The sequence below is a fragment of the Hoplias malabaricus genome, chromosome 4 (assembly GCF_029633855.1).
Source record: "Hoplias malabaricus isolate fHopMal1 chromosome 4, fHopMal1.hap1, whole genome shotgun sequence".
Lineage (NCBI taxonomy): Eukaryota > Metazoa > Chordata > Actinopteri > Characiformes > Erythrinidae > Hoplias > Hoplias malabaricus.
In genome coordinates, this window is record NC_089803.1 from 68,498,312 (window position 1) to 68,524,561 (window position 26,250).

General features: G+C 42.2%; 1 protein-coding gene across 4 annotated transcripts in view; it reads right to left on the reverse strand.

Annotated features, from left to right (window-relative positions):
- col7a1l (collagen type VII alpha 1-like) overlaps positions 1–26,250 on the reverse strand; it is a 116,327-nt gene that overhangs the window by 34,561 nt on the left and 55,516 nt on the right. For 2 of the 4 annotated variants that reach the window (XR_010802150.1, XM_066667534.1), the window contains exons 30-80: positions 26,058–26,138; positions 25,940–25,966; positions 24,297–24,341; positions 24,021–24,089; positions 23,755–23,850; positions 23,453–23,479; positions 23,312–23,365; positions 22,788–22,859; positions 21,656–21,715; positions 21,501–21,536; positions 21,378–21,422; positions 21,221–21,256; positions 19,898–19,942; positions 19,052–19,087; positions 18,574–18,609; positions 18,456–18,488; positions 17,610–17,681; positions 17,460–17,519; positions 17,337–17,372; positions 16,247–16,327; positions 15,179–15,214; positions 15,020–15,064; positions 14,236–14,307; positions 13,314–13,349; positions 13,015–13,044; positions 12,157–12,195; positions 12,013–12,075; positions 11,866–11,886; positions 11,579–11,629; positions 11,384–11,416; positions 11,093–11,158; positions 10,377–10,421; positions 10,041–10,076; positions 9,921–9,947; positions 9,770–9,838; positions 9,569–9,631; positions 9,297–9,314; positions 8,223–8,258; positions 8,092–8,130; positions 7,973–8,008; positions 7,698–7,832; positions 7,431–7,532; positions 5,802–5,975; positions 5,580–5,687; positions 3,935–3,979; positions 3,405–3,476; positions 1,869–1,919; positions 1,661–1,702; positions 1,174–1,215; positions 930–983; positions 797–850 (exon numbers count right to left, since the gene is read on the reverse strand). Coding sequence is in view for 3 of the 4 variants with exons in the window: in XM_066667534.1 (XP_066523631.1) it covers positions 797–850; positions 930–983; positions 1,174–1,215; positions 1,661–1,702; positions 1,869–1,919; positions 3,405–3,476; positions 3,935–3,979; positions 5,580–5,687; positions 5,802–5,975; positions 7,431–7,532; positions 7,698–7,832; positions 7,973–8,008; positions 8,092–8,130; positions 8,223–8,258; positions 9,297–9,314; positions 9,569–9,631; positions 9,770–9,838; positions 9,921–9,947; positions 10,041–10,076; positions 10,377–10,421; positions 11,093–11,158; positions 11,384–11,416; positions 11,579–11,629; positions 11,866–11,886; positions 12,013–12,075; positions 12,157–12,195; positions 13,015–13,044; positions 13,314–13,349; positions 14,236–14,307; positions 15,020–15,064; positions 15,179–15,214; positions 16,247–16,327; positions 17,337–17,372; positions 17,460–17,519; positions 17,610–17,681; positions 18,456–18,488; positions 18,574–18,609; positions 19,052–19,087; positions 19,898–19,942; positions 21,221–21,256; positions 21,378–21,422; positions 21,501–21,536; positions 21,656–21,715; positions 22,788–22,859; positions 23,312–23,365; positions 23,453–23,479; positions 23,755–23,850; positions 24,021–24,089; positions 24,297–24,341; positions 25,940–25,966; positions 26,058–26,138 (2,787 nt within the window). In the remaining variant the exon portion in view is untranslated. The remainder of the gene's footprint in view (positions 1–796; positions 851–929; positions 984–1,173; positions 1,216–1,660; positions 1,703–1,868; positions 1,920–3,404; positions 3,477–3,934; positions 3,980–5,579; positions 5,688–5,801; positions 5,976–7,430; positions 7,533–7,697; positions 7,833–7,972; positions 8,009–8,091; positions 8,131–8,222; positions 8,259–9,296; positions 9,315–9,568; positions 9,632–9,769; positions 9,839–9,920; positions 9,948–10,040; positions 10,077–10,376; positions 10,422–11,092; positions 11,159–11,383; positions 11,417–11,578; positions 11,630–11,865; positions 11,887–12,012; positions 12,076–12,156; positions 12,196–13,014; positions 13,045–13,313; positions 13,350–14,235; positions 14,308–15,019; positions 15,065–15,178; positions 15,215–16,246; positions 16,328–17,336; positions 17,373–17,459; positions 17,520–17,609; positions 17,682–18,455; positions 18,489–18,573; positions 18,610–19,051; positions 19,088–19,897; positions 19,943–21,220; positions 21,257–21,377; positions 21,423–21,500; positions 21,537–21,655; positions 21,716–22,787; positions 22,860–23,311; positions 23,366–23,452; positions 23,480–23,754; positions 23,851–24,020; positions 24,090–24,296; positions 24,342–25,939; positions 25,967–26,057; positions 26,139–26,250) is intronic. The other 2 variants (XM_066667536.1, XM_066667537.1) reach the window with 2 other exon arrangements.

The window sequence follows — 26,250 nt, forward strand, 5'->3', positions numbered from 1 at the left end:
CCCGGAGAGCTAAACCAGACTAAACCTGAACCCGGAGAGCTAAACTGACTAAATGGTACTGATAGACAAGGAAGGAAACAGACAGACCTGACTGACAAAGGAAAGAGAAGCAAACCAAGGAACAGATGAGACAAAGACTAGGGAGCAAACGAAGCAAGGAACAGCAGAGACAGACAGACTATACTGAACAAACAACATGACAACAGAGGAAACGACAACAGGAAGTGACACAAAGGAACTTAAATACACACAAGGACACCTGAGACTGATAATAAAGGGGACAGGATTACAAATGAGACACTGATGGGGAGGAGGAACAAAGGCGAGACTAGGGCGGAGACATGAACAATAACAAACAGAGCCATGTGCAAGAGCTCATGGCGGGGAAAACAGACATAGGACAGGGCCAAGGCGTGACACTGAAATTGTAAACCGTGTGTTATACACTGCTATGAATGGAAACTCAACAAAGTGACATTGTGTCATGAAAATCAATGTAACTGTCAAATTCAAAGCAGTGAATATCTCTTAGGATTCGTCAAGACCCAGCTTTCATTAAGAGAGCACCAATGGTTTGTGGCGATGGGGCTGTTTAGACCGAGCAGATGCCTAAATTTTGAGAAACTAGAGCTGCAGCCCTTCATGAGTCAGCTTGGTAAAAAATAATAAAAATGTACCACTCCCAGTTTCCAATTTTATGAAGAATGTAGACTTTCTGTGGGTGCCGTTAGTAAACTGAGTGAAAGAGAAAGAAGAAAAGCAGGGAGAGCAAAGCGAGAGCATTCTGTTTTATTACCTCTTCCCCAGCGTGTGTGGTTCTGAGATCTGAGGATGACGTAGTTTCACTATACTTTACAAACACATGATCACACACGTCAGTAAACATATCACACTTCCAAACGTATGCCTGAAAGAGGTAAAGTCAGTACCTGCTCCGTGACTCCTGGTGTAGAGAGGGGAGGCTCTGCCGTTGTCTCAGGCTCCTGAGAATAATTCACAGTGAGCATTTTACGCTTCTGAACTAATCACATTGTTACAGAAACAACGGGAAAAGTTTAAGTTTCATACAACACTCTGAAGCTTTTATCCTGAACATTTAGAATTGGCTTCACACATTGCTTACTTAAATAATATATATATATATATATATACACACACAGAGTAGATTCCTACCTTGGTTTCTTGTGTATGAGCAGGAGCTGTCGTTGTGTGTTGCTAAAGGAAGAAAACGTGTTTTCGTTTAAACAACTTCACTTGAACACAGAGGTGGAGTTTGATAAATATGAAATGTAACAATGTCACCTCATTCTCTTCTGATATCACCACTTTCTCTAACATTTCTTCTGCAATTAAGGAAACCAAACTCTACAAAAAAAGCTTTACGCTACATGAGGGAACATTTCAGTGACGATTTGACTGCACGCTGCCAACAGAACTTTATTAACATATGGATCTGATGTTGATTAATTGGTTCTTGGTCATAAACAACACTTGAAATCATCCTAAATGTAGTTCTATTGCTCCATTCCTCCAGTGTGAACCTGACTGCTCAGTCTCGGTTTACCTAATAAATGGGCAACTCAGTGTATAGTAATAATTTTCATAGCACATTTTGTAAATCTAAAAAAGCAGCTCCTTTCACAATAAGGGAAAGACTCACTTTGCTTGGTGAAAACAGAGAACTTTCTGTTGTTGTTTCCATCTGGAAAAAAGTGAATCAATATTGGGGTTAAATACGTCACTTTATACAAAAGAAATAATAAAAGAAATAACTGACAAAATCAAGCTACGACAACAATGGATGGTCTTCTGGCACTGTAGGACTGCTAATGTTTGACTGAGTATTTCTCTGGTACAAGAGCACTTACGTCTATCTCCTCTTCTTGGGAATGGACGTTCTCCTCTGGCTCTGGTTTATTCTGTAGTAATATAAAACAAAGGTCTGTAAGACTCTTAAAGGGCCTGTTTCCTGACTTCAGCTATTAAGCCTAGAGGTGGAATACATTTTCCTTTTCATGGAAAATATCAATATTTAGAATCCTCTGTGGTCTAGGCCTAAATCCCTGCTCAATAAATTGACCCAAAGTAAAAACTTTATTTTAAAATAATTATGGGATTATTAATCAAGTTATGGGAGGGCGGCACGGCATTCCTGGAGGTTGTGGGTTTGAGTCCCGCTCTGGGTGACTGTCTGTGAGGAGTGTGGTGTGTTCTCCCTGTGTCTGCGTGGGTTTCCTCCAGGTGACTGTCTGTGAGGAGTGTGGTGTGTTCTCCCTGTGTCTGCGTGGGTTTCCTCCGGGTAATTGTCTGTGAGGTGTGTGGTGTGTTCTCTCTGTGTCTGCGTGGGTTTCCTCCGGGTGACTGTCTGTGAGGAGTGTGGTCTGTTCTCCCTGTGTCTGCGTGGGTTTCCTCCGGGTGACTGTCTGTGAGGAGTGTGGTGTGTTCTCCCTGTGTCTGCGTGGGTTTCCTCCGGGTAATTGTCTGTGAGGTGTGTGGTGTGTTCTCTCTGTGTCTGCGTGGGTTTCCTCCGGGTGACTGTCTGTGAGGAGTGTGGTGTGTTCTCCCTGTGTCCGCGTGGGTTTCCTCCGGGTGACTGTCTGTAAGGAGTGTGGTGTGTTCTCCCTGTGTCTGTGTGGGTTTCCTCCGGGTGACTGTCTGTGAGGAGTGTGGTGTGTTCTCTCTGTGTCTGTGTGGGTTTCCTCCGGGTGACTGTCTGTGAGGAGTGTGGTGTGTTCTCCCTGTGTCTGAGTGGGTTTCCTCCGGGTGACTGTCTGTGAGGAGTGTGGTGTGTTCTCTCTGTGTCCGCGTGGGTTTCCTCCAGGTGACTGTCTGTGAGGAGTGTGGTGTGTTCTCCCTGTGTCTGCGTGGGTTTCCTCCGGGTGACTGTCTGTAAGGAGTGTGGTGTGTTCTCTCTGTGTCTGCGTGGGTTTCCTCCGGGTGACTGTCTGTGAGGAGTGTGGTGTGTTCTCCCTGTGTCTGCGTGGGTTTCCTCCGAGTGACTGTGAGGAGTGTGGTGTGTTCTCCCTGTGTCTGCGTGGGTTTCCTCCGGGTGACTGTCTGTGAGGAGTGTGGTGTGTTCTCCCTGTGTCTCCGTGGGTTTCCTCCGGGTGCTCCGGTTTCCTCCCACTGACCAAAAACACATGTTGGTAGGTGTATTGGCAACTCCATAGTTGTGAGTGTATGAGTGTTCCCACCCTGCGCCCAGTGATTCAAGGTGGGCTAATGTGGGTGACCGCCAACTTGATCAGACAATAAATGAATGAATGAATGAATTATGTGAGGAGGAACCTTCCCAGACTTCAGCACATGGTAAGGTTACAGTTCAGGATGGTATGCATACTTAAGATAATTTTGAAAGCTTTGATAATTTCTTTTAAAAAATAAAATCATGCTCATAACTGCACCTCAGATTCGTAGTTATAAAATTCATCGTCATAAATCTCCTCCATTTCTTCTTCTTCATAGGTCTGATCCTCCTGTCAGGAGAAGACAAACAATGCTGTAAGAATCTGTGAATGTTAAAAAAAAAACCCTTCTTAATACTAATATTTTCTAACACTGAACAGTGAAGATATTTTAGAACAGAGGAAGAATAAATCAAGCAAATATTATAGAAATAACATCAGCAATTCCTTGTAAAATCACACTTCAGGAGCCACTGAAGTACCACAAACAATCTCAGCATTTAATAAACTGAAATATGAAGATGAGCAGCCCAGAGTAATGCAACATGAGAAAACTCCACAGGATTAAAACTGTACTCTATGTTACATACTGCACAGAGTTCATGTCTAACGGGGTTAGTTTTATGTTTATTTATGACATAGTTAGAAGGGTGTTTAGAAAGGTTTTAATCATGGGAGCATTAGTAAATGTTAAGCATGTTTAGGTTTGTTTAGAAAGGTTAGGTGCCATGTTTCTGTCAGTCATTTACCACTCGTTTCCTTTGCCGTTTATGTCGTCCTTTATTGCCTTTACCCTAGTTAAGAGGTTCACAGAAAGTTAATATCACACATCATCATCACTTTTACACCTTCATAGTTTTTACATTAAGTAACATTTAATATAAAGGCACTGGGAAATATTACCAGATATGTCACACAACACATGAACTACCATGCACTGCTTAACAATAAATACATATTCTCTAAATATATATAATGCTATATTAATAACACGTCTTGCAGCATGTAATCAATGCAAAAGTCTGAACATCCTTGGTCAAATAACATGTCATTTTCTAAACAAATAAACATTCAACCATCCTCTACAGTGAGCAGATCTAAATATGGCATGTTTCTGCTAAATTTCATTTTAGATATTGAAAAAAAAATATTAAAAAAAGCAGAATGAAGGCATGCCTAACGAGTCTAATGCAACAGAAGAGTTACTATAGCGCACTCTCCTGAAAAACTCTGAGAAAAGGAGGTCAGAAAACAGTACAGCACAGTTTGATCTTTGTGGTACATTCGTTCCCTCATGCATCAATGAGTTTTGGCCCAAAATGGCAGGTCTTGTCTGTCTTTGGACCACTTTTTGGCAGGTGGTTAGGTTATGGGGTGTTCCTATGATTTTAGAGACGCTCTGCCCAAAACATTATGACCATCACAGTCTGAACCTTCTCAAAGTGGCTCAGCTCCCCATTTTTTCTGCTTCCAATTACAACTTGGAGAAATGAATGAACTGTGTACATTGTAATGAAGCATACACTTTACTGGTCAGTGGTTTTAATCTTGTGGCTGATCAGTGTATATATTAAAATTACTAGTACATTGTGTTCTCTGCAGAGGAGGCTGTACGTGTTGTAACACATATGTTTACCAAGTTGACCACATCAGCACAGACCTTTACACCACTTAACATTAAGTACGTCATGAAACGTATGTCAATAAAGGGTTCTACAACCTAGAGATCAGTAAATAATGATTACTGTACGTTGTTAGATTTAGTTACTGGTTATAATTAGTGTTGTTTTTTGTTTTCTTTTAATGAGAAGTTTGTTATCCATGATTAAAAGTTGTTTAACAAGAGTTTAGTTAGCATCTTTAATTTAGGAAATGTGTGTGTGTGTGTGTGTGAGAGAGAGAGTGTGTGTGTGGAGGGGGGGCTGCTGATGTAACACTCTTAAAAGTAAAGACTCTAGGTAGAAGCACCTAACTTTTCTTAACTTTTAAGTGTCACACAAGGTCTTTATTAAAGGTTTTCACTGTCCAAAGAACCAATAGAAATGCTCCAAAGATGACTTCCTGTTACGTCACCATTATTGGAGATACATGTTTCTTTAAGGACAGCAAAGTTAGGTTAAAAGTTCATATTTATTCAGTGGATATTACGATGTTAGAATGTGTCTAAGGTCACTGTTGTTTAAAAGGTTTTTAATGTTGTTTAAAGTGTTTTTAATGAGTGCATTCAGAAGACCAGCCCTTTAAGAACTCTCCTTTTAAAAGGAAAGATATCACAACGTGCTTTACAACGGCTTCGGCGTGTTTAAGCTTGCTTATTTTTGGTAAAGAAATGTAATAGCCGCTAGAGGTCCATCAATGTTAAATCAATGGAAGTGAAGCTACGATGTACTGCACCTTTCCTCTCTCTTTCCCCTTCTTCTTCTCTCCAGATGTGGCCTTCCCTGTGTCCTCCTGACTGTGGAGGACTGACTCCATACTTACCTCTACCTTTACTGAGCCAGTCTGCAAAATGTACACACACACACACACACACACAAAAGATCAGGACTGATATAACACAACATCACGGACAAACCTGAGGGTCTTGTTTTTGAAGCTGAAAGTTGCCAGGCCTACCCTCTCTGAAGACGCGTTATTCTGAGTGACGTTGGAGGACGTGAGGTTCTCCACAACAGTCTCTTCTCTGTCTTCAGTTCCCATGCTGCTCTCTGTTCTGTTGTCCTCTGTCTTTCCTTCCACACTGGAGATGTTCCAGTGGGAAGAGCTCTCTTCTGTTTCATTCAGTGAGTCCTTCAAACAGAAAAACACACTCAATGAACATTCACACACAGAAAAATATCATCTTTTGTAAGTATAAATCAATCAGCCATGATATTAAAATGACCTTCTTGATTACTTCTAGGTATATTCTGTAGTTCTACAATTACAGACTGATGTCCATGTGTGGCTCTGCATACTTTGTCTGACTCCTTTCACTATGTTCTTCAATGATCAGGACCCACCAAATATGAGCACAGATTATGTTGGATTATTTCAGGTACTGCAGTACGGGCGAGCGATATGGGTCTAAAATAATATCACAATATCCCACGGAATTTTTACGATATTACGATAACGATATTATTGGCGATATGAATAAACACTGAAAAATACGTTTATTAATTTCCATAACACACTATTGCAACAAAATTAATGTTATATCATTCATTCATTCATTATCTGTAACTGCTTATCCAGTTTAGAGTCACAGTGGGTCCAGAGCTTACCTGGAATCATTGCGCGCAAGGCGGGAATACACCCTGGAGTGGACACCAGTCCTTCACAGGGCAACACACAAACTCACACATTCACTCACACCTACGGACATTTCTGAGTCGTGAATCCACCTACCAACGTGTGTTTTTGGACTGTGGGAGGAAACTGGAGCACCCGGAGGAAACCCACGCAGATACAGGGAGAACACACCACACTCCTCACAGACAGTCACCCGGAGGAAACCCACGCAGATACAGGGAGAACACACCACACTCCTCACAGACAGTCACCCGGAGGAAACCCACGCAGACACAGGGAGAACACACCACATTCCTCACAGACAGTCACCCGGAGGAAACCCACGCAGACACAGGGAGAACACACCACATTCCTCACAGACAGTCACCCGGAGCTGTGTGACTGTGACACTACCTGCTGCGCCACCGTGCTGCCCCAATGTTATATTAATTATCATAAATTAATATTATATTCAATTTCTTATTTTAATTATTATAAATAAATTTTAATTTTTGTACAAATCTAACAATTTCAAAAATTCAGAAGGAGCAACAAATACACGTTTAAGGATTTGCTTATTTTGTAAACAACCGTAACTTACCAAGATTCTGACATTGTATAAAATATATATAGAATATTGATATTTTATTTTCAAACCACCTCCATACGACTGAAGTCTCATTGGGGCAAAATTTTTTACCCAGAGCAAATTTCCAGCGTATTTCACTGTGCCTAAATGTCTCATGTAATGAATGTAATTGTGCACGATACGACATGGTACCGCCCTATACTGCAGTGACACAGATGTGGTGGTGGTGTGTTAGTGTGTGTTGTGCTGGTACTGGATCAGATGCAGAGTGTTACTGGAGCTTTTGAAATGAGAGGATGACACAAAACATGCAGCAACAGATGAGCAAGGTGGACCAACAAGCAAGAGTGCATCTGACCATGGCAATTCCTGGAAATCCTTACAGGATAGGGTTTGGGCAGCTGCTCCTCATTTAGATCCTCCTCCTCATCAATTAAGAGGTCATCAGTCTGTGGCTCACTGGAGTGTTCATAGTTCACTGAGCTCTGGGAATGAACAGAGGAGAGGGTTGTATAGGAGCTGCACACTGAGCTGAATTATTATTAATATTATTATTAATATTGGTAAACTGGGGAAGCCTTCAAAGTATTGAAATAAAATTTTAATATCAATTTCAGGAAGCCATTTGGACAGTGATAATCCAGATTTACAGTATATTCTGTGATGATATTGGAGCCGGTGTCCGTCCTCTGCCCTTTGACTCTTTTTTTAATCGCCATTTCGTGCAGAAGCTCCTCCATACCATCTTGCAGAAGCCTGTCAATCAATGCCTTCAGCAGAGAAAGCTGGGGAATCAAGGTTTATAGTGAATACAGTTGAAGTATTCAGTAGTTTTTCCTACTACTTGAGAACACTTAATTTAACTATGAACGATGAAAGCTTTATATTGAGCCTTTTTCATTGCAGGAGGATGTTGAATGATTACCTTAATGCCATATGATTCAAATAATGCTTCGATGTCCTAAACAGAAATAAGAATTCTGAGTGAATTACTGGTTAATATACATTTACAGCATAAAGATGAGAAACTGAGGTCATATGTACCTTAATTTCAACAGCTTGCCTTGGGACGCCAGCATCTCCCTGAACAGAGCAAAGCAAAGTTATATCTATACAGTTATTTTTCTAAAGTAGCTGCTCCTATTAAACTCAAGCTTATAAAACAAGTCATGTACCTTCTCTCCTTTTGAACCTATATCTCCTTTTTCTCCCTATAATCCAGAGAGGCAAGAATAAAACATACAAAAAAGATTCTGCAAAAATAAGTGGCTAAATTTGTTTATTTCATTTTACAAAATGTCCAATAAAAACAGGTCATTCATTTCATTCATTCATTATCTGTAACCCTTATCCAATTCAGGGTCGCGGTGGGTCCAAAGCCTACCTGGAATCATTGGGCACCAGCGGGAATACACCCTGGAGGGGGTGCCAGTCCTTCACAGGGCAACACACACTCACACACACATTCACTCACACATTCACTCACACACAAACACTTTTGAGTCACCAATTCACCTACCGATGTGTGTTTTTAGACTGTGGGAGGAAACCGGAGCACCCACACTCCTCACAGACAGTCACCCGGAGGAAACCCACGCAGACACAGGGAGAACACACCACACTCCTCACAGACAGTCACCCGGAGGAAACCCACACAGACACAGGGAGAACACACCACACTCTTCACAGACAGTCACCCGGAGGAAACCCACGCAGACACAGAGAGAACACACCACACTCCTCACAGACAGTCACCCGGAGGAAACCCACGCAGACACAGGGAGAACACACCACACTCCTCACAGACAGTCACCCGGAGGAAACCCACGCAGACACAGGGAGAACACACCACACTCCTCACAGACAGTCACCCGGAGGAAACCCACGCAGACACAGGGAGAACACACCACACTCCTCACAGACAGTCACCCGAAGGAAACCCACACAGACACAGGGAGAACACACCACACTCCTCACAGACAGTCACCCGGAGCGGGAATCGAACCCACAACCTCCAGGCCCCTGGAGCTGTGTGACTGCGACACTACCTGATGTGCCACCATGCCGCCTGTCATTCATTTCAGTGTCAGAGAAAATAAGCAGAGACCACAAGTTTACAAAGATGACACAAAAGTTCAACTAAATATAACTTCCTCCACACATCACCTTTGCTACAGCTTCTGTTCTTTACAAGAAATGTGCTTTTTGTTCTTCTGTAACATTCTTCCAAACATTAAAAGGTATCTTACCTTCATTCCATTGGGACCCTATACACACATTTCCCCCCAAACAGACCCACACCCACAGACACATACACACACACACACACAAACACAGAGGCAGAGAGGTAGTAGGAAGGCAAGCATTAGAAAATGTATGACCGCAGAAATTAAAATGAGCAAACCAAACTTTATATGAGAAACGACTCCACAGAAGTTTGTGCCGGACAGATGGAGCAGTGTAGGGCCTTTTCTATTTATAGCAGGCCTCTGTACAAGTGACGTTAACAAGGTGCACCCACCGTTGCTCCCGGGGGTCCCATTGGTATTGGGAATGCTTTTCTTATGTCTTCTATTGATGAACCCTGTAAAAAAACAATAGTATTCTAGCTACTACTAACAAATGAACGAGCAGCATTCACACCCTTGTGTATTTACTGCCTCCCAGAGTCATATTTCAACGTTATTAATCAGTACACAGAAAAATATGAAAGAGAACCTACCTCATGCAAGACTACAGGAGGGCCTGGCAAACCTGGAGGACCCATATCTCCTTTATCTCCATCTTTACCCTACGAGAACATCAACAGATACTGAATAATGTAAAAATAAATAAATAAATACATCCTGTAAACATTATAAATAAATTCTTACATTTGCTCCAGGTTCTCCCTTTTCTCCCTAAAAAAAATATAACAATACACCATTCTAAAAATACTCTTAGATTCCAAAAAATTAAATATAATTTAAAGGTTACAGTAGGTTTGTGCGAACCTTCTTTCCGTCATCACCCCTGAGTCCTTGTTCTCCCTGAAGAAAATCAGATTAATGTAATGAAATACAGTTATTATTAACAGAGGTGGTCAACTTGCTCAAGTACATTTTCCTCAGTTATATCTTAGCCATCCATGTGTAGTTCCTCATTCCATTTTGTGTTCAGTATTATTAGTGTTTTTCAGGGTACTTCTTTGTCAGCAGGTCACACCACTTTTGAAATTTGGCTTTACATTTTAGATGCAAAGAAAAACCAAAAATATTCCTGTGCTGATAGATGCAGGGTTTTAAAAATTGTCGCCAGCAGTTCTGACTATAAACCAGAACATTTCTTACATCTTTCCCTGCTACTCCTCGCTTTCCATCCACACCAGGTTTACCCTACAAACAACATCAGAGAGAGAGAGAGAGAGAGAGAGAGAGAGAGAGAGAGAGAGAGAGAGAGAGAGAGAGAGAGAGAGAGAGAGAGATTTATAGGACCCCAAAAGTCATTAAAAAATGTAAAGAATCAAATTAATCATTCATTCATTATCTGTAACCCTTATCCAGTTCAGGGTCACAGTGGGTCCAGACCCTACACTCACACATTCACTCACACACACACCTACAGACACTTTTTGAGTCGCCAATCCACCTACCAACGTGTGTTTTTGGACTGTGGGAGGAAACCGGAGCACCCGGAGGAAACCCACACAGACACAGAGAGAACACACCACACTCCTCACAGACCGTCACCCGGAGGAAACCCACACAGACACAGGGAGAACACACCACACTCCTCACAGACCGTCACCCGGAGGAAACCCACACAGACACAGGGAGAACACACCACACTCCTCACAGACAGTCACCCGGAGGAAACCCATGCAGACACAGGGAGAACACACCACACTCCTCACAGACACATCAAATAACCTTGGTTAATCCTATGATCTATAATTTTTCATACAGCATCTCACTAATTACACTCACACGCTACATATAAATGAAATTACTATCTACAATACTGCACTAAATCATATATAAAAGAGCCTTTCTGAACCATTACTCACCGGAGCACCAGGAACACCAGGCATGCCAGCAACTCCAACTCGACCTGGGTCTCCCTTTTCTCCTGTCTATCAAAACAAACGCATACAAACAACACATATGTGTTATTGCATTCACGCCATTTTAAACATGCTTCAGACATTACACACTCCATTAATGAGAGAGCTACAGAAATATCACACATCAAAGAACATAAGGGCTCATCAGTAGCCTCATTACACAACATACAATTCCCTTAATGTCAGTGCAGTATTATATATCAGGGATGAATCACACTAAAAAATATCACTCACAGCTCCTGGATCCCCTTTCCTCCCGGGTTCACCCTTCGGAATAAAAACGGAAACAAGGTTCATGATTAAAAACAAATAACAATGTCAATTACTTACAGTTTTCAGGTAGAGACAGAAAGAGGGGGTGAGGAGGGGGGGGGGGGGTGCGATATATATTATAAACTGCAATAAAGCCAGCTGCGCCCTGTGTCAAACCTTTGCTCCAGGGAGCCCTCGAAAACCATCCAGACCCAGCTTTCCTTCTCCCTGTGGAAAAAACAAACACAAGGCCCCGGAGTTGCCCTATCATCGTTAAATGAAAAGTCCAATCCCTGCTGATGCTACAGTGGCTACAGGTTGACAATTCCTCATCACTCTGCACAATGCTAACCAATGGGTTGCCTATTAGCTTCCTATTAGGCAATGTGTCCCTTGTAGAAAACAAATAAACTAATTAAAGTGCTAAAGTAATGTACAGGATCAATCTATAGTCAGTGACTTACCTGGGAATTCCCTGGCGGCCCCTGGAGAGAGAGCACACGCATAAGAGCGGGCGGACAAGAGAGAGCATGTACACAAGAGACAGTGGGGGACGAGTGTAATTGAGCACTGTGATTTTGCTTGGGATCACATGCCCAGGTGTTACTCACTGGTGGTCCAGGAAGCCCTGACTCTCCTCTGAGGCCTGGGAGCCCAGCCTCACCCGGCTCACCCTGGAAACATTTGTAGTGAATGATATATAACCAGAACTTAAATGGCAGACGTATACAAGAGTACAAGAGGTGCTCTACTACCTTGATGACTCTGGTGAGGATGTTGTTTTCTGATATGAACTGAGGTGGAAGAGAACATCAGATTGTTCAGATATTTAATACACTTGCACAGACAAACAGCATTCAATAGCTTGAACCAACCCAGACAGCATCAAAACATGGGGCACTTCTGGCAAAGAAGGCACTGCCAGCCCAATGTTGCACTTACAAACCCAATGCTGGAAAACATATGGCTGTGCTGTGAGGTCTTCTTTCTAGCTCTAGGTAATAAGATGCAGTACATGGCTTTGAAAACCTCAGCTAGCGCACACTCTTAGTATGTGTTATCAGGTGTCCAAGTGGGTCATAGCAGGTCATAATAAACATATTCATTCATTCATTCATTATCTGTAACCCTTATCCAGTTCAGGGTCACGGTGGGTCCAGAGCCTACCTGGAATCATTGGGCGCAAGGCGGGAATACACCCTGGAGGGGGCGCCAGTCCTTCACAGGGCAACACACACACACACAATCCACCTACCAACGTGTGTGGGAGGAAACTGGAAACCCACGCAGACACAGAGAGAACACACCACACTCCTCACAGACAGTCACCCGGAGGAAACCCACGCAGACACAGGGAGAACACACCACACTCCTCACAGACAGTCACCCGGAGGAAACCCACGCAGACACAGGGAGAACACACCACACTCCTCACAGACAGTCACCCGGAGCGGGAATCGAACCCACAACCTCCAGGTCCCTGGAGCTGTGTGACTGCGACACTACCTGCTGATTTTTTTTTTTTTCGTTATCTGGGAAAGGTTTATTAGTAAGAACTTCCCTGACTGCTATGACACTCTGTGAAAGCTTTGTTTAAAAATGATTGGACTCACTTGAGGGTGTCCAGCTGGACCAGGCTTTCCCTGCAGGAAGCAAATACAAAACCCACACAGTGTGAAATGAGAATTAAAACGACTGCTGCTCCTTGCGCTTAAAACGAACACTATCTCTATGAATTTAAAATGAATAGCACCAATATATCATAATAAAGGTCAGTCAGCTTATTAAAAACCATCAACACATTTCTAGACTGGAGGCCTGGAGAGATATAAAAGAGAAGTTTGGCTCAAAACACAGAGCCAAAGAATAAAACAACGCCAGCGAAGGTGAATTATCGTAATACAGAACGTACCGGCTCGCCTTTCTCTCCTTTCGTTCCGTCAGGACCCTGACAAACAATGAAAAGTAAGACCATCAGTTAGATCAGGTAACTGCACAGATATCTCTGCAAGCTGAAAGACAATAACATGACTTCCACCACATGGCCAGAAAAAAATGTTATGGACAACTTCCTACTCAATATTTCTTCTGAAGTCAATTTTATACATACTCCACATTTACTGGAAGCTTTATGCTTGATTTCTGTGAGGATTTGAATGCATATCGGTCACATTTTGATTCCAAAAGAATTGGAATCTCTCTACAAGCTCTACAACTTCTTCAATTCTTGAAGGCTTTATACTCCTCTGGCTGATGCTTGGCACGGGGCATGGGAAGTTTAAGCTCATATTCATTCATTCATTCATTCATTATCTGGAAGCGCTTATCCAGTTCAGGGTCGCGATGGGTCCAGAGCCTAACTGGAATCATTGGGCGCAAGGTGGGAATACACCCTGGAGGGGGCGCCAGTCCTTCACAGGGCAACACACACACTCACACATTCACTCACACACTCACACCTACGGACACTTTTGAGTCACCAATCCACCTATTAACGTGTGTTTTTGGACTGTGGGAGGAAACCGGAGCACCCGGAGGAAACCCACGCAGACACAGAGAGAACACACCACACTCCTCACAGACAGTCACCCGGAGCGGGAATCGAACCCACAACCTCCAGGCCCCTGGAGCTGTGTGACTGCGACACTACATGCGGCACAAATGAATGTGTGTCCATAACGGCTGGTCCTTAAACAACAGGAAGATGCTCATTATAAGGGTGTCCTTCAATTTAGTGTAAATTAAACACAGTGAAAGAATAGTTACAATTTACAGCTTTATTCTATTACACTATTTTACATGAAAAAAATTTGAAAAGTGCTGCTGATGCTCACCGGTAACCCAATTTTTCCCGTCTCACCTTTCTCACCTGGGTCACCCGGTCGTCCAGGTAGACCAAGAGAGCCCTGATGTCAGAGAGAGAATGTGACGAATGGAGTATTAATAACGGACGTTGACAATGAAAGTGAAACACCTGGTTTTAGACCACAATAATTTATTAGTATGGTGTAGGGCCTCCTTTTGCGGCCGATACAGCGTCAGTTCGTCTTGGGAATGACATATACAAGTCCTGCACAGTGGTCAGAGGGATTTGAAGCCATTCTTCTTGCAGGATAGTGGCCAGGTCTCTACGTGATGCTGGTGGAGGAAAACGTTTCCTGACTCGCTCCTCCAAAACACCCCAAAGTGTCTCAATAATATTTAGATCTGGTGACTGTGCAGGCCATGGGAGATGTTCAACTTCACTTTCATGTTCATCAAACCAGTCTTTCACCAGTCTCGCTGTGTGTATTGGTGCGTTGTCGTCCTGATACACGGCACCGCCTTCAGGATTTGAACCATTGGCTGCACATGGTCTTACTGGTGTAATGTGCAGTTAATGAAGATTGTCCACCAGGCTGCTCCAATTTAGCCATGAAACCTCCCACACTACAATGACAGGTGTTTCAGTTTCATTGTCCAACCCCTTGTAGACTTGCTTTGTCTTATCCAAAAGAAGAATATTATGCTACAAAGAAGATTATTAAGCATTGATAAGAGGCTGAGAGAGACTGGAGAGGAACAAGAGATGTACAAGGAAAGCTTTAGATCGAAAGAATGACAGAGAAGATACATTACCCTGACACCTCTCTCTCCAGGTTCTCCTGAAGCACCTGGCTCACCCTGTAGATAATAACACACAACCAATTATAAAAAAAAAATATACGCCGTGTGTGTATGTGTGTGTGTTTGTGTTTATATATAAGGTACGGTATACATAAGGTTATCATCTCTCACTCTTATTCCTGGGTCTCCTTTTGGTCCTGTCAAACCCTGAAACAGATCAAGGCGCAGATGTTTTTTTAGTTATTTTCTCTTGACTACTTGATTTGAATGTACCGAGACAGCAAGCATATATCTGTCCACTGGCATAAAAAGGCTGGCACACCACTGACTGTAGCCCACTGCTGGTCCACCATTGGACCACTCAGATTACTGTCCTGTACAGGATATAACTCACTTATAATCTCCTCAAACAGATTTTACATTCACAGAGACTTTTATTCTGGAAAACACACTAATACAAATATTACCAACAACTCTGAGAGATATAATAATGAGTATAAGACTGATATAAAATGATTAAATGCTAAAAATGTTGACACTGTGCTGATTTAAATTATTTACTAATCTTATTTATAAAGAATAACAAAAAGAACCTAATAAGGAAAAAAATGTAAATTGGACTGTGAATGGAAAAGTGCTAAAATGTGGCATTTTGTCTAAAATTCTGTTTAATCAGCAGTGGTCCGCCCAGAAAACACTGTGCTAGTGGACACTAGTGGACCTCCAACTTTGCCCTCAGTGGACAACAGTGGTCCGCCGTCTCCTTGCTCTCAGAGTAGTTATTTTCAATGAAGCAAGATCTGCCTCCCTCCTAACGTCACCTTTAATAGCTCAGGACCAAGCTCTCCCTGTTCCCATTAATGAGACCAAACAACTGGGCCCATTAAGGTGGTGCAATTGAGTAAAATGACTTTGATTAACGGCATAATACATAATACATATATACATATATAAAATATATAATACATATATACATATATAAAAAAATTTGCGTGGGGGAGAGAACTCCCGAAAGTAATTTACAATTTAGTTCAGTGGAAATCAAGTATATCTTTAGCCCGACTTTAGCTTCAGATGAGGGGACAGGGGTATCAAGCTCACTGGAGAAAAACATGCCATGGGATACATAAATTCATGGTGATAATTCAACCCTGATCATTAATTCAGATATGTGTGAACTGAGAGCACCTGAACATGGATTTCACACAAGCATGCACATCTCTTTCATGGTTTACTTACATCTTTACCTCTTAGTCCAGGAGCTCCTGTGCTGCCTGGGAGACCTATTTCGCCTTTATCTCCTTTAATGCCATCATTGCCCTAAAGAACAGCACAGTTTATCACAGTAGACAGTTTGTGAGTGTTGAACTGGTTTTGTAAGCAATCACAAAGTGTATCACACGCATTCAGGTAAAATACTCTGAATCCTATTTTCAGTATCATAAACGAGCCATATGTAATACATTTATTCATTCATTATCTGTAACCCTTATCCAGTTCAGGGCCACGGCGGGTCCAGAGCCTACCTGGAATCATTGGGCGCAAGGCGGGAATACACCCTGGAGGGGGCGCCAGTCCTTCACAGGGCAACACAGACACACACACACACACTCACACCTACGGACACTTTTTGAGTCGCCAACCCACCTATCAACGTGTGTTTTTGGACTGTGGGAGGAAACCGGAGCACCCATAGGAAACCCACGCAGACACAGGGAGAACACACCACACTCCTCACAGACAGTCACCCGGAGGAAACCCACGCAGACACAGAGAGAACACACCACACTCCTCACAGACAGTCACCCGGAGGAAACCCACGCAGACACAGAGAAAACACACCACGCTCCTCACAGACAGTCACCCGGAGGAAACCCACGCAGACACAGAGAGAACACACCACACTCCTCACAGTTCGAACCCACAACCCTGGAGCCTGGAGCTGTGTGACCACTGCACTACCTATTGACCAAACGGATTATGAAGCTTGTGAATACAAGAAAAACAGTGACGACTTTTTTACATTTTCTTTAACGGCTTATTCAGTTCAGGATTGCGCTGGATCCGAAGCCTACCCAGAATCCCTGGTGGCAAGGCAAGAACACACCCTGGACAAGTCACCAGTCTGGAAAGTCCATCACAAGGCAGGCCTTTTTATGAGCATGTTTAATATCAGTAGTAAGTTAGCAATGTTGCAATACTGACAATGGAAATGTTGCCATACAAAGCCTTATCAAACTGCCCATGTTCTAAGCCAACACCACCTACAATACAGCTTTATATTGACGCCGGTCATGCAGTAGTAAAAAGGTGTAGTGAGTGAACTTACTTTAGGCCCAGGTTTCCCTGATAATCCCACATTGCCCTTTATAAAAAACACACACAAAATTACAGTAATGAATGACAAGAACACCAGTGAACTGGAGGCTTAAAAAAACTCAACGATGCTTACCCTTTCCCCACTTTCACCCTTAGGACCTGGCTGTCCAGGAATACCAAAGCCAGGACTGCCCTTCAAAGAACACAAACACAAATAATCAACACCACAATCAGCCCAAATCACTCCAGCTGCATTTTCCCTCATACACCAACACAGCTTTACCTTTTCCCCTTTGTCTCCTTGGTCCCCTTTAATTCCCTGTGGCCCAGGAGGTCCAACCGGTCCAATATCCCCCTGTAAGGCAGAGGTAATTAAGTTATTCAAAGCTGCAACTGGTAAAATGTGGCATTATTAGAGGTTATGAGATAAAAGATAAAAAGATATGAAATAAAAGGGGACAACCGTGTGCTAAATCGCCAGTTCCAATCCCCTGGACCAGCAGGATGAAAATGGGGGTGGGAGGTCGGGGGTTCTTGCTGAAGTGCCCTTGAGCAAGGCACCTAACTCCCAACTGCTCCCCTGGTTTATTTCCTTATTTAATTCCAATAGTATCCAAATGCAGAGCTGCAGTATGCCACTTTCAGACCCACACCTCCAGCTCCTTACAATTGTGTCCTTACCAGTTCTTCTCTAGTGGCACATTTCAGAATTGCAGGCACACATTCTTGCTCCAGTTATCTAGGGTTAGGTCTAGAGTTAGACATAAGTTTAGGCTTAGATTTAATTTTAGAGTCAATCTTAAGCTTATGGTAAGGTCCACTGTTAATTCAATACAAATACAACACTGTTCATTAATTAATACCATGTGAATCACCCCATAGACAGATATATTGCTTGCTTTTATTAGCGTAGATGAAGGGATCCCGCAGGAAGAGCAACTGTCAGATTTGATTCTTAAGTTCAGACAAATCCAAACCCAACGCGTGTAGGAGGAGATCCACCCACAGACGACGCACACTCCCTACCTCTGGCTCAGAAGATGTTTCACCTACTGAGGATTTGGAACTTATTTGAATATGTTACTGTGTTTGATGCGTGGAAAGCAATCTTTGTCTGTCAATGTCTTACCCTAGCACCCTTCTTCCCTGGGGGCCCAAGCACCTGTGGTGAACAAGAGGAATATTAGCCTCTGTTTATGTGAAAAATAGTGTCATTTAAATGTCTCATTTGATTCTACAGTGTTTACCCCTTTAGCTGGATCCCCAGGGGCTCCGCGCTGTCCCTGTAGATACAAAATGACAAAATGAATCTCACACAAACTCACTCAAATATATCTGAGTGTACAAGTGTGTAGACACCTTTTTATTAGTGAATTCAACTATTTTAAGTGTAACCACAGCCCACAGTTGCACACTGAGAACTGAATGAGTGTTGCAATATATGATTCTAATGTCCCTATGTCCAGTGAAACATAGCATTAACCTTTAACCTTTAACCTTGTGGAAACATAGCATTAACCTTTAACCTTTAACCTGGTGGAAATATGGCATTAACCTTTAACCTTTAACCTTGTGGAAACATAGCATTAATCTTTCCATAAGTACTACTAACTTAACCCTAAAAATAACACTACGCTTACCCCAACTTTAAAACGTCTTCATCTTAAAACGTAAACACACACACACAAACAAATTTGAAAAAAAGTTAAAAAAGCTAATATTCACCTCCTCACCCTTTGACCCAATGGGTCCCGGGAAGCCCTAGGTGTGGAACACACACAGAAAACACTTTTGTATCAGAATTCATGTTTTATTGACTACAGAAGATGCTTTAAACATTTTTTATGAGGACTTCTGTTTTTATATTATAATCCTCATCCCAATATGTCATGACTTAGATGAACTGAGAACATAATCATTAATGTAACCATTTGAGATGCATTTGAGAACCAACCCGAGTCTCTGGAAGTTTCTGGAAGTTCAACGACAGCACTCCCAACAGCAAAGTTATAATGTAAATGTAAATAATTAATCACAGAGATCACAGGTGCCGACACCCACCCACTGATACTCTCAGATCTCGATCAGGCTAAAGCTCCATCCAGGTGGTTTTCTTTTTAATCATCTCGATTAATGTGGACCCAGTGGGCGCCGGCTGTGGTCCACGACCGTAGGGCTGAAAATCCAAGGATGACCAAAAAGAGCTGTGCGGAGGCTGCGTGCCCTTTTTCTTCCCACTAATCAACTTCTTTAATTTCCCCAGGGAGCTCTAACTCACTTGCACTTGACAGCATTTTGTGTAACTAAGAAAGCAACACGAGCAAAACTACTGTAGAGATGTTTGAAGAGGCACCTGAAGAACTAAAGGAAAGTATGTATGGCTTTCTGACCATTACAGCTAAGAATTTATTAACACTGGATGTGTGCCAGGCCGGCGCACTGATTTTGTAGTGTTGTGCAATGTTCTGTTCGTATCTGCATCATGTTTTGGAGGGTCTGGAGGGTCTTCACAACAATGTATATTCAAAGGTTGCAGAGAGCGAATAAAAAAATAAATAAATCTTCACTTACTGCTACTCCCTGAGGTCCCACAGACCCTGTCTCCCCACGATCACCCTGTAGGTTTAATTGAAAAACATTTACACAGTAAGTAATAAAACCTGTAGAGGTACCACAATCAGTGTTTCTGGAATAGTCTGGAGGAGGACACATGACGCATCCTCAGGTTTAATTACCTCTGTAATTATACCTAGTCAAGAAGCAGGACCAAGACCGCTAATATGAGCAATATCTTCCTCGCTAGGCAAGAACTTAGAGCGCCTACTCATATCTGAAATGTCATTTCAACTTAAAACTACTTCTTTGATGGCGATGGATCAGCACTCAGCAGTTCCATATGGTTCACAGATCCCTGTTCTTCTCCAGAGCTCGCAAAATTCAACTTCTAAAACCTGAGAGTTAAACTACATGGTCAAACATGGACAAACAAACTACTTGCTGAAGATCTGATTTCTAAACTACGTGCATTACTATGGATTTCAGACCTTAGTGAAAGAAGGGTCTCTACTGAACACAGGAGTGGTCTGGAGTTCTGTGTGGCTTCAGGTCAGACTCTCCTACTTAATGAACTTGAGCAAGACATACACATAGAACAGAAGGGCAGAAAGGAGATGAGGTGGTAGTGGGTTGTAAAAACAATGCTGTAGCATTAGTATTAGGATCTTCACTGGAAGCAAGGGCTTGAGATCCAGCCGTGAAAAGCAGCACCGGACAATTATTTCTCCTCCAACAAACTAACCTCCAGTGAGAACCAAGCTTTCATTAAGTAGGTGGTAGTTTGACTTCCAACAAACCCAGATACATTCATCAGACCTTAAGATGTTGAGGCGTGGTCCATCTACTCAGAGAATGCATCAGAGAATGATTCTCCAGTTGTTGATTGGCATTGTGCATAGTGGCCTTAAGCTTCCTTGACAATGGACACTCACATAAAGAGCTCAGCAGTGGTTTAGTGAGTGTAGAGTGTGTTTTTAAAGCTTATGCACAGTTTATGGAACCTTCCACTTCACAGCTGAGCTCTGTAGACATCAAGGGTTTTACACTTTATAACAGCAGCTCTAGAGTTGCCCAAGGCAGTTCTGATCTAATGGAAATTGTCTATAGACATAGGGTCTGCTTGAGTCTGTAAACTAGTTAGCGCTGAATGTGGCTGATTTAGCCAAAACTATCATTTAGAAAAAGGTATAATCAAATAAACACCACATTTGGCCATGTGTGATGACCTGAGATAGGTAGGTTAGAGCACTCTAAACAGAGGAGAACATTGTATTAGAGTGTCAAGCTTTATTCAAACATCTAACAATTAGTTTATCTTGGGAAACCAACAGCAATTACCTTATCTCCCTGGTCTCCTTTCACACCTCTTTTTCCCTAAACATGAACAAAATAGATATTTAAAAACATATTTATGAAAGCTGATGTTGCGTTGTACTGCTGCAGTCAATATAGAGGGCTGTTCTGGTCTGGTTCTGTTTTAAATACTGCAACATACCCTAGGTCCAGCAGGTCCAGACACTCCTTGAATTCCTTGCTCACCCTTTAAGAAAGGTATAAAACTGAGTTAACCACTCTTCAACCAAATATTCAGCACAGATTTGTTGGACTGAAGAACTACCTTTGGACCAAGCGGACCTGGAACTCCCATGTTTCCCTGAAAGAGGAGAAATTCATTTTCAGATAGAAATCTGCACTATTTCTCAAATATGTTTAACTGTTGAATTAAAATCGGTGACAAAAGCATTTTGCATGTCTGATAAACGTGGTAATTACCTTCTCTCCAGGAGGTCCAAGTAAACCCTGAACACCGGGAACTCCCACTCCCTCTTCTCCCTGTTTCAAGTCAAAAACAACAAGTCTGTGACCAACAAGTGACTCCATATTTACTTCTACCATCTAATACGCCACTGTTATCTCTGACTAGATGTGAGACGCATACGTGTGACTAATTTACTGACTTGTATCTCAGCTTGAAATTTTAATCTTATGGCTCAACTGAAGAATTAAATCCCAGTGACTCATTAATTGCCTTGGATTAACTTTCCAATGACTCATGACTCAGATTGGATATACATCCTAGTGACTCATGAATTGAGTTGGATTCATATCAGACTCATAATTCAACTTGGATTTACATTACAGTGATTCATTACACAACCATGACTTATGATTCTACTTAGATTTGCATCCCTGTGACTCATGAACTGTCTTGGATTCACATCTCAGTGATTCATGACTCGAATTGAATTCACATCCCCCCGTGACTTATGATTCAACTTAGATTTGCATCCCTGTGACTCGTGAACTGTCTTGGATTCACATCTCAGTGATTCATGACTCGAATTGAATTCACATCCCCCCGTGACTTATGATTCAACTTAGATTTGCATCCCTGTGACTCGTGAACTGTCTTGGATTCACATCTCAGTGATTCATGACTCGAATTGAATTCACATCCCCCCGTGACTTATGATTCAACTTAGATTTGCATCCCTGTGACTCGTGAACTGTCTTGGATTCACATCTCAGTGATTCATGACTCGAATTGAATTCACATCCCCCCGTGACTTATGATTCAACTTAGATTTGCATCCCTGTGACTCATGAACTGTCTTGGATTCACATCTCAGTGATTCATGACTCGAATTGAATTCACATCCCCCCGTGACCCATGATTCAACTTAGATTTGCATCCCTGTGACTCGTGAACTGCCTTGGATTCACATCTCAGTGATTCATGACTCGACTTGAACTCAAATTTCAGTGACTCATGGCTCCATCTGGATTTACAACCAAGTGACTTGCGAATTGATTTAGATTAACTTCACAGTGACTCATGAACTGACTTTGATTCACTTCCCAATGACTCATGACTCATTTTGAATTCACATAAATTCCAGCTCACTTTTTCTCCTTTTTGCCCAGGAAGTCCAGGGACTCCATCTGCTCCTATCAGTCCAGGTAAGCCGGCTTGACCCTTATCACAAAAATAACAGTAATACATTAAACAAGATAAATATACTAAATGAAATAAATAAAAATGGACCAATATTACCGAATTCAAATATGTATCCTTTGAATTGTTTCTCTCATTCTTTGATGTTCACTCTGATATGTTTATGTGTCACCTGTAGTCATCCCCTTCAGTGTAGAGCTGACAGTTAGCTCTGTCTTTTATCTACACAATGCTAATCAGTGCTTTAAATGTGGTTATGCTACTAAAGAGCAATGGAAAACTGCACACTGCTCTCAACTGTGTTTTCACTGGTGTGCCCTTCTGCTGTACTAAGGTACCAATATTTCCGCAAAAGCAAAGTTTAAATATAAATGTGATGCAGTTTAATAAAAATAAGTTATGCCACTGATGGTTTGGGTTTAACAGCAGATACGAAAGAGACACATGGGCAGAGAACTGAAATAAGGACTAACATTTTGTCCATCTTCCCCCTTTTCTCCTTTGGGCCCTGGCTTTCCACGTGGACCCTGTAAAACCCCAACACAACTGATTTAAATAAATCTCATTAGTAAAATAATAATGTAGATATTTGTTAAGGAAAAGAGACAACTCACTCTAAGACCAGGCTCTCCTGTCTCACCCTAAAAAGAGAAACAGAACCAACCTATTTATGCATTAAACATACAATGAAACTATCCAAAGACAAGAAAACGTTTTACAAAATATAATGCGCTTGAATTTAAATTCAATAAAAATATTCCAAAAATAAGATGTATGTTCCAGAAAACATCCATTTGAGCATCAGCAGACATCTCTTTGATAGATTTCAAGTCGAAATCCCCTAAAATGTCTTCCCATCCCTTCCCAGAGATGAATTTGTGGATAAGACATATCAATCTGAATCAAATTCATTTACCTTAATAGAAATGCCAGGAGAACCAGATGGACCAGGCTGCCCAGGGAGCCCTGGAGGCCCTGAGACTCCTGGTAAACCTGGTATCCCTTGGGGACCCTGTAAACAGAACAATAAGTAAATAAATAAAACCAATAGGAATGTACAATGTTGACTAAATTAATCACAGCAGTGCAGTAATATAATAACGTGGAAACTGCAAAGTATGTAAGTAATTGTATGTAAGATAGCTAGTTAGTTAATGAACATTATGAGACAGCCACACTTACAGGAGATCCTGGTTCTCCTTTTCTTCCAGGGATCGCTTCCATGCCCCCGAGTGAATAGCCAGGCTCTCCCTTCAGATAAAATACGATGAACATTTTTCAATTCAACATACATTTTCTACATCTTTTATGATGCACCCAGTCTTTTATGAGCTCGAACAGAGCAGACAGGAACAGCACACGTGGCTTTCTTTATTCAACATGTATGTTTTATTCTTCGGTACTTTTCATTTTTGACTAAAAACTGTGAAGCATCTAGAATTTCCCAAAGAAACTCACTCTTTCCCCTCGCTGGCCTTTTTGTCCAGGAATGCCTGGTGGTCCCTGCAAAAGGGCAAAATGAACAAAACCCACATATTTAAATGTCTAAAATAGCAAACGCTTTTGTTTTGAAACCAGCAAAACTAACATTAATTATTGCTCTTGATTAAACCCGTTCACCCACACACTTCACACAATTGGATCTTGTAATTCCCATCACACGTCACATATTAATTACAGCTTTCAGGATTCATCCATAAAAAGGAAAACAGAACAAAACCAGACCAGTCATCACACGACTTTTTAGGCTCTGGGCAGATAACATAGAAGCATCTTACTAATTCATCAAAGACTGTTTGGAAGAAGACATTTCAGTCAAAATGTACTTCCTTGCTACTACACTTCCCTCCCACCACCACAGTGCTTATCTACTTTAGAGACTGCCCCCTGACTCTTTATTTAATGATTTCTTAATATGATGCTGGCCAGAGATGGGGCAGGGGTTCACTTGAACTTATTTTGTGCACATTTTTTAGGGCACTTATAAAAGGCTTCCAAAGCCATTACAAAACGAAATACTGTGCTTTAGTATTATTTTAGGTGATTTGTACATAATACGGTGGCACGGTGGTGCAGCAGGTAGTGTTGCAGTCACACAGCTCCAGGGACCTGGAGGTTGTGGGTTGGAGTCCTCCGGATGACTGTCTGTGAGGAGTGTGGTGTGTTCTTTCTGTGTCCCTGTGGGTGTTCTCCGGGTGACTGTCTGTGAGGAGTGTGGTGTGTTCTCCCTGTGTCTGTGTGGGTTTCCTCCGGGTGACTGTCTGTGAGGAGTGTGGTCTGTTCTCCCTGTGTCTGCGTGGGTTTCCTCCGGGTGACTGTCTGTGAGGAGTGTGGTGTGTTCTCCCTGTGTCTGTGTGGGTTTCCTCCGGGTGACTGTCTGTGAGGAGTGTGGTGTGTTCTCTCTGTGTCTGCGTGGGTTTCCTCCAGGTGACTGTCTGTGAGGAGAGTGGTGTGTTCTCTCTGTGTCCCCGTGGGTGTTCTCCTGGTGACTGTCTTTGAGGAGTGTGGTGTGTTCTCCCTGTGTCTGTGTGGGTTTCCTCCGGGTGACTGTCTGTGAGGAGTGTGGTGTGTTCTCTCTGTGTCTGTGTGGGTTTCCTCCGGGTGACTGTCTGTGAGGAGTGTGGTGTGTTCTCCGTGTCTGTGTGGGTTTCCTATGGGTGCTCCGGTTTCCTCCCACGCTCCAAAAACACACATCGGTAGGTGGATTGGTGAAGTGTCCATAGGTGTGAGTGTGTGTCGCCCTGTGAAGGACTGGCGCCCCCTCCAGGGTGTGTTCCTGCCTTGTGCCCACTGATTCCAGATAGGCTCTGGACCCACCGTGACCCTGAACTGGATAAGTGCTTACAGCCAATGAATGAATGAATCCTAACTTTGTATTTGAAATTACCCATTAAATATATCTCAACGGCCAACAGATATATATTTTTTTCCTACCAATCTGTTACAAATAATTACAAAAAATGTTTACTAATATGTCAACTCAATATTGTAAACGTATATTAATAAACCTTCATTCTTTAGTGTTCTGTACTGGTATATGTTTAAATGAATGTAAAATGCCGTAGATTTCACTAATCCACATATGGTGCTGATACACTTACCATTTCTCCAGAGACCCCAGTACTACCCTGAGGAAAACAAAATTAGAAACAATGTCAGAACATTATAAATGAATAGAAAATGTAAAAAAAATTCCACTGACTGGTCACTGCTCTTTACCCTTAGTCCGGGAGAACCAGGGGGTCCTGTTCGACCTGGTCGCCCCGGTAACCCTGGTATACCATCAATCCCAGTAAGGCCCTGAGGAAACATTAAGACACAATGTACTGTAAATCAGCAATGAAAAAAAAAAACATTGTTCTTTAAAATGATGCAATAACTTTCTCTAAAGTCAAAAGCTACTGGACAAGTT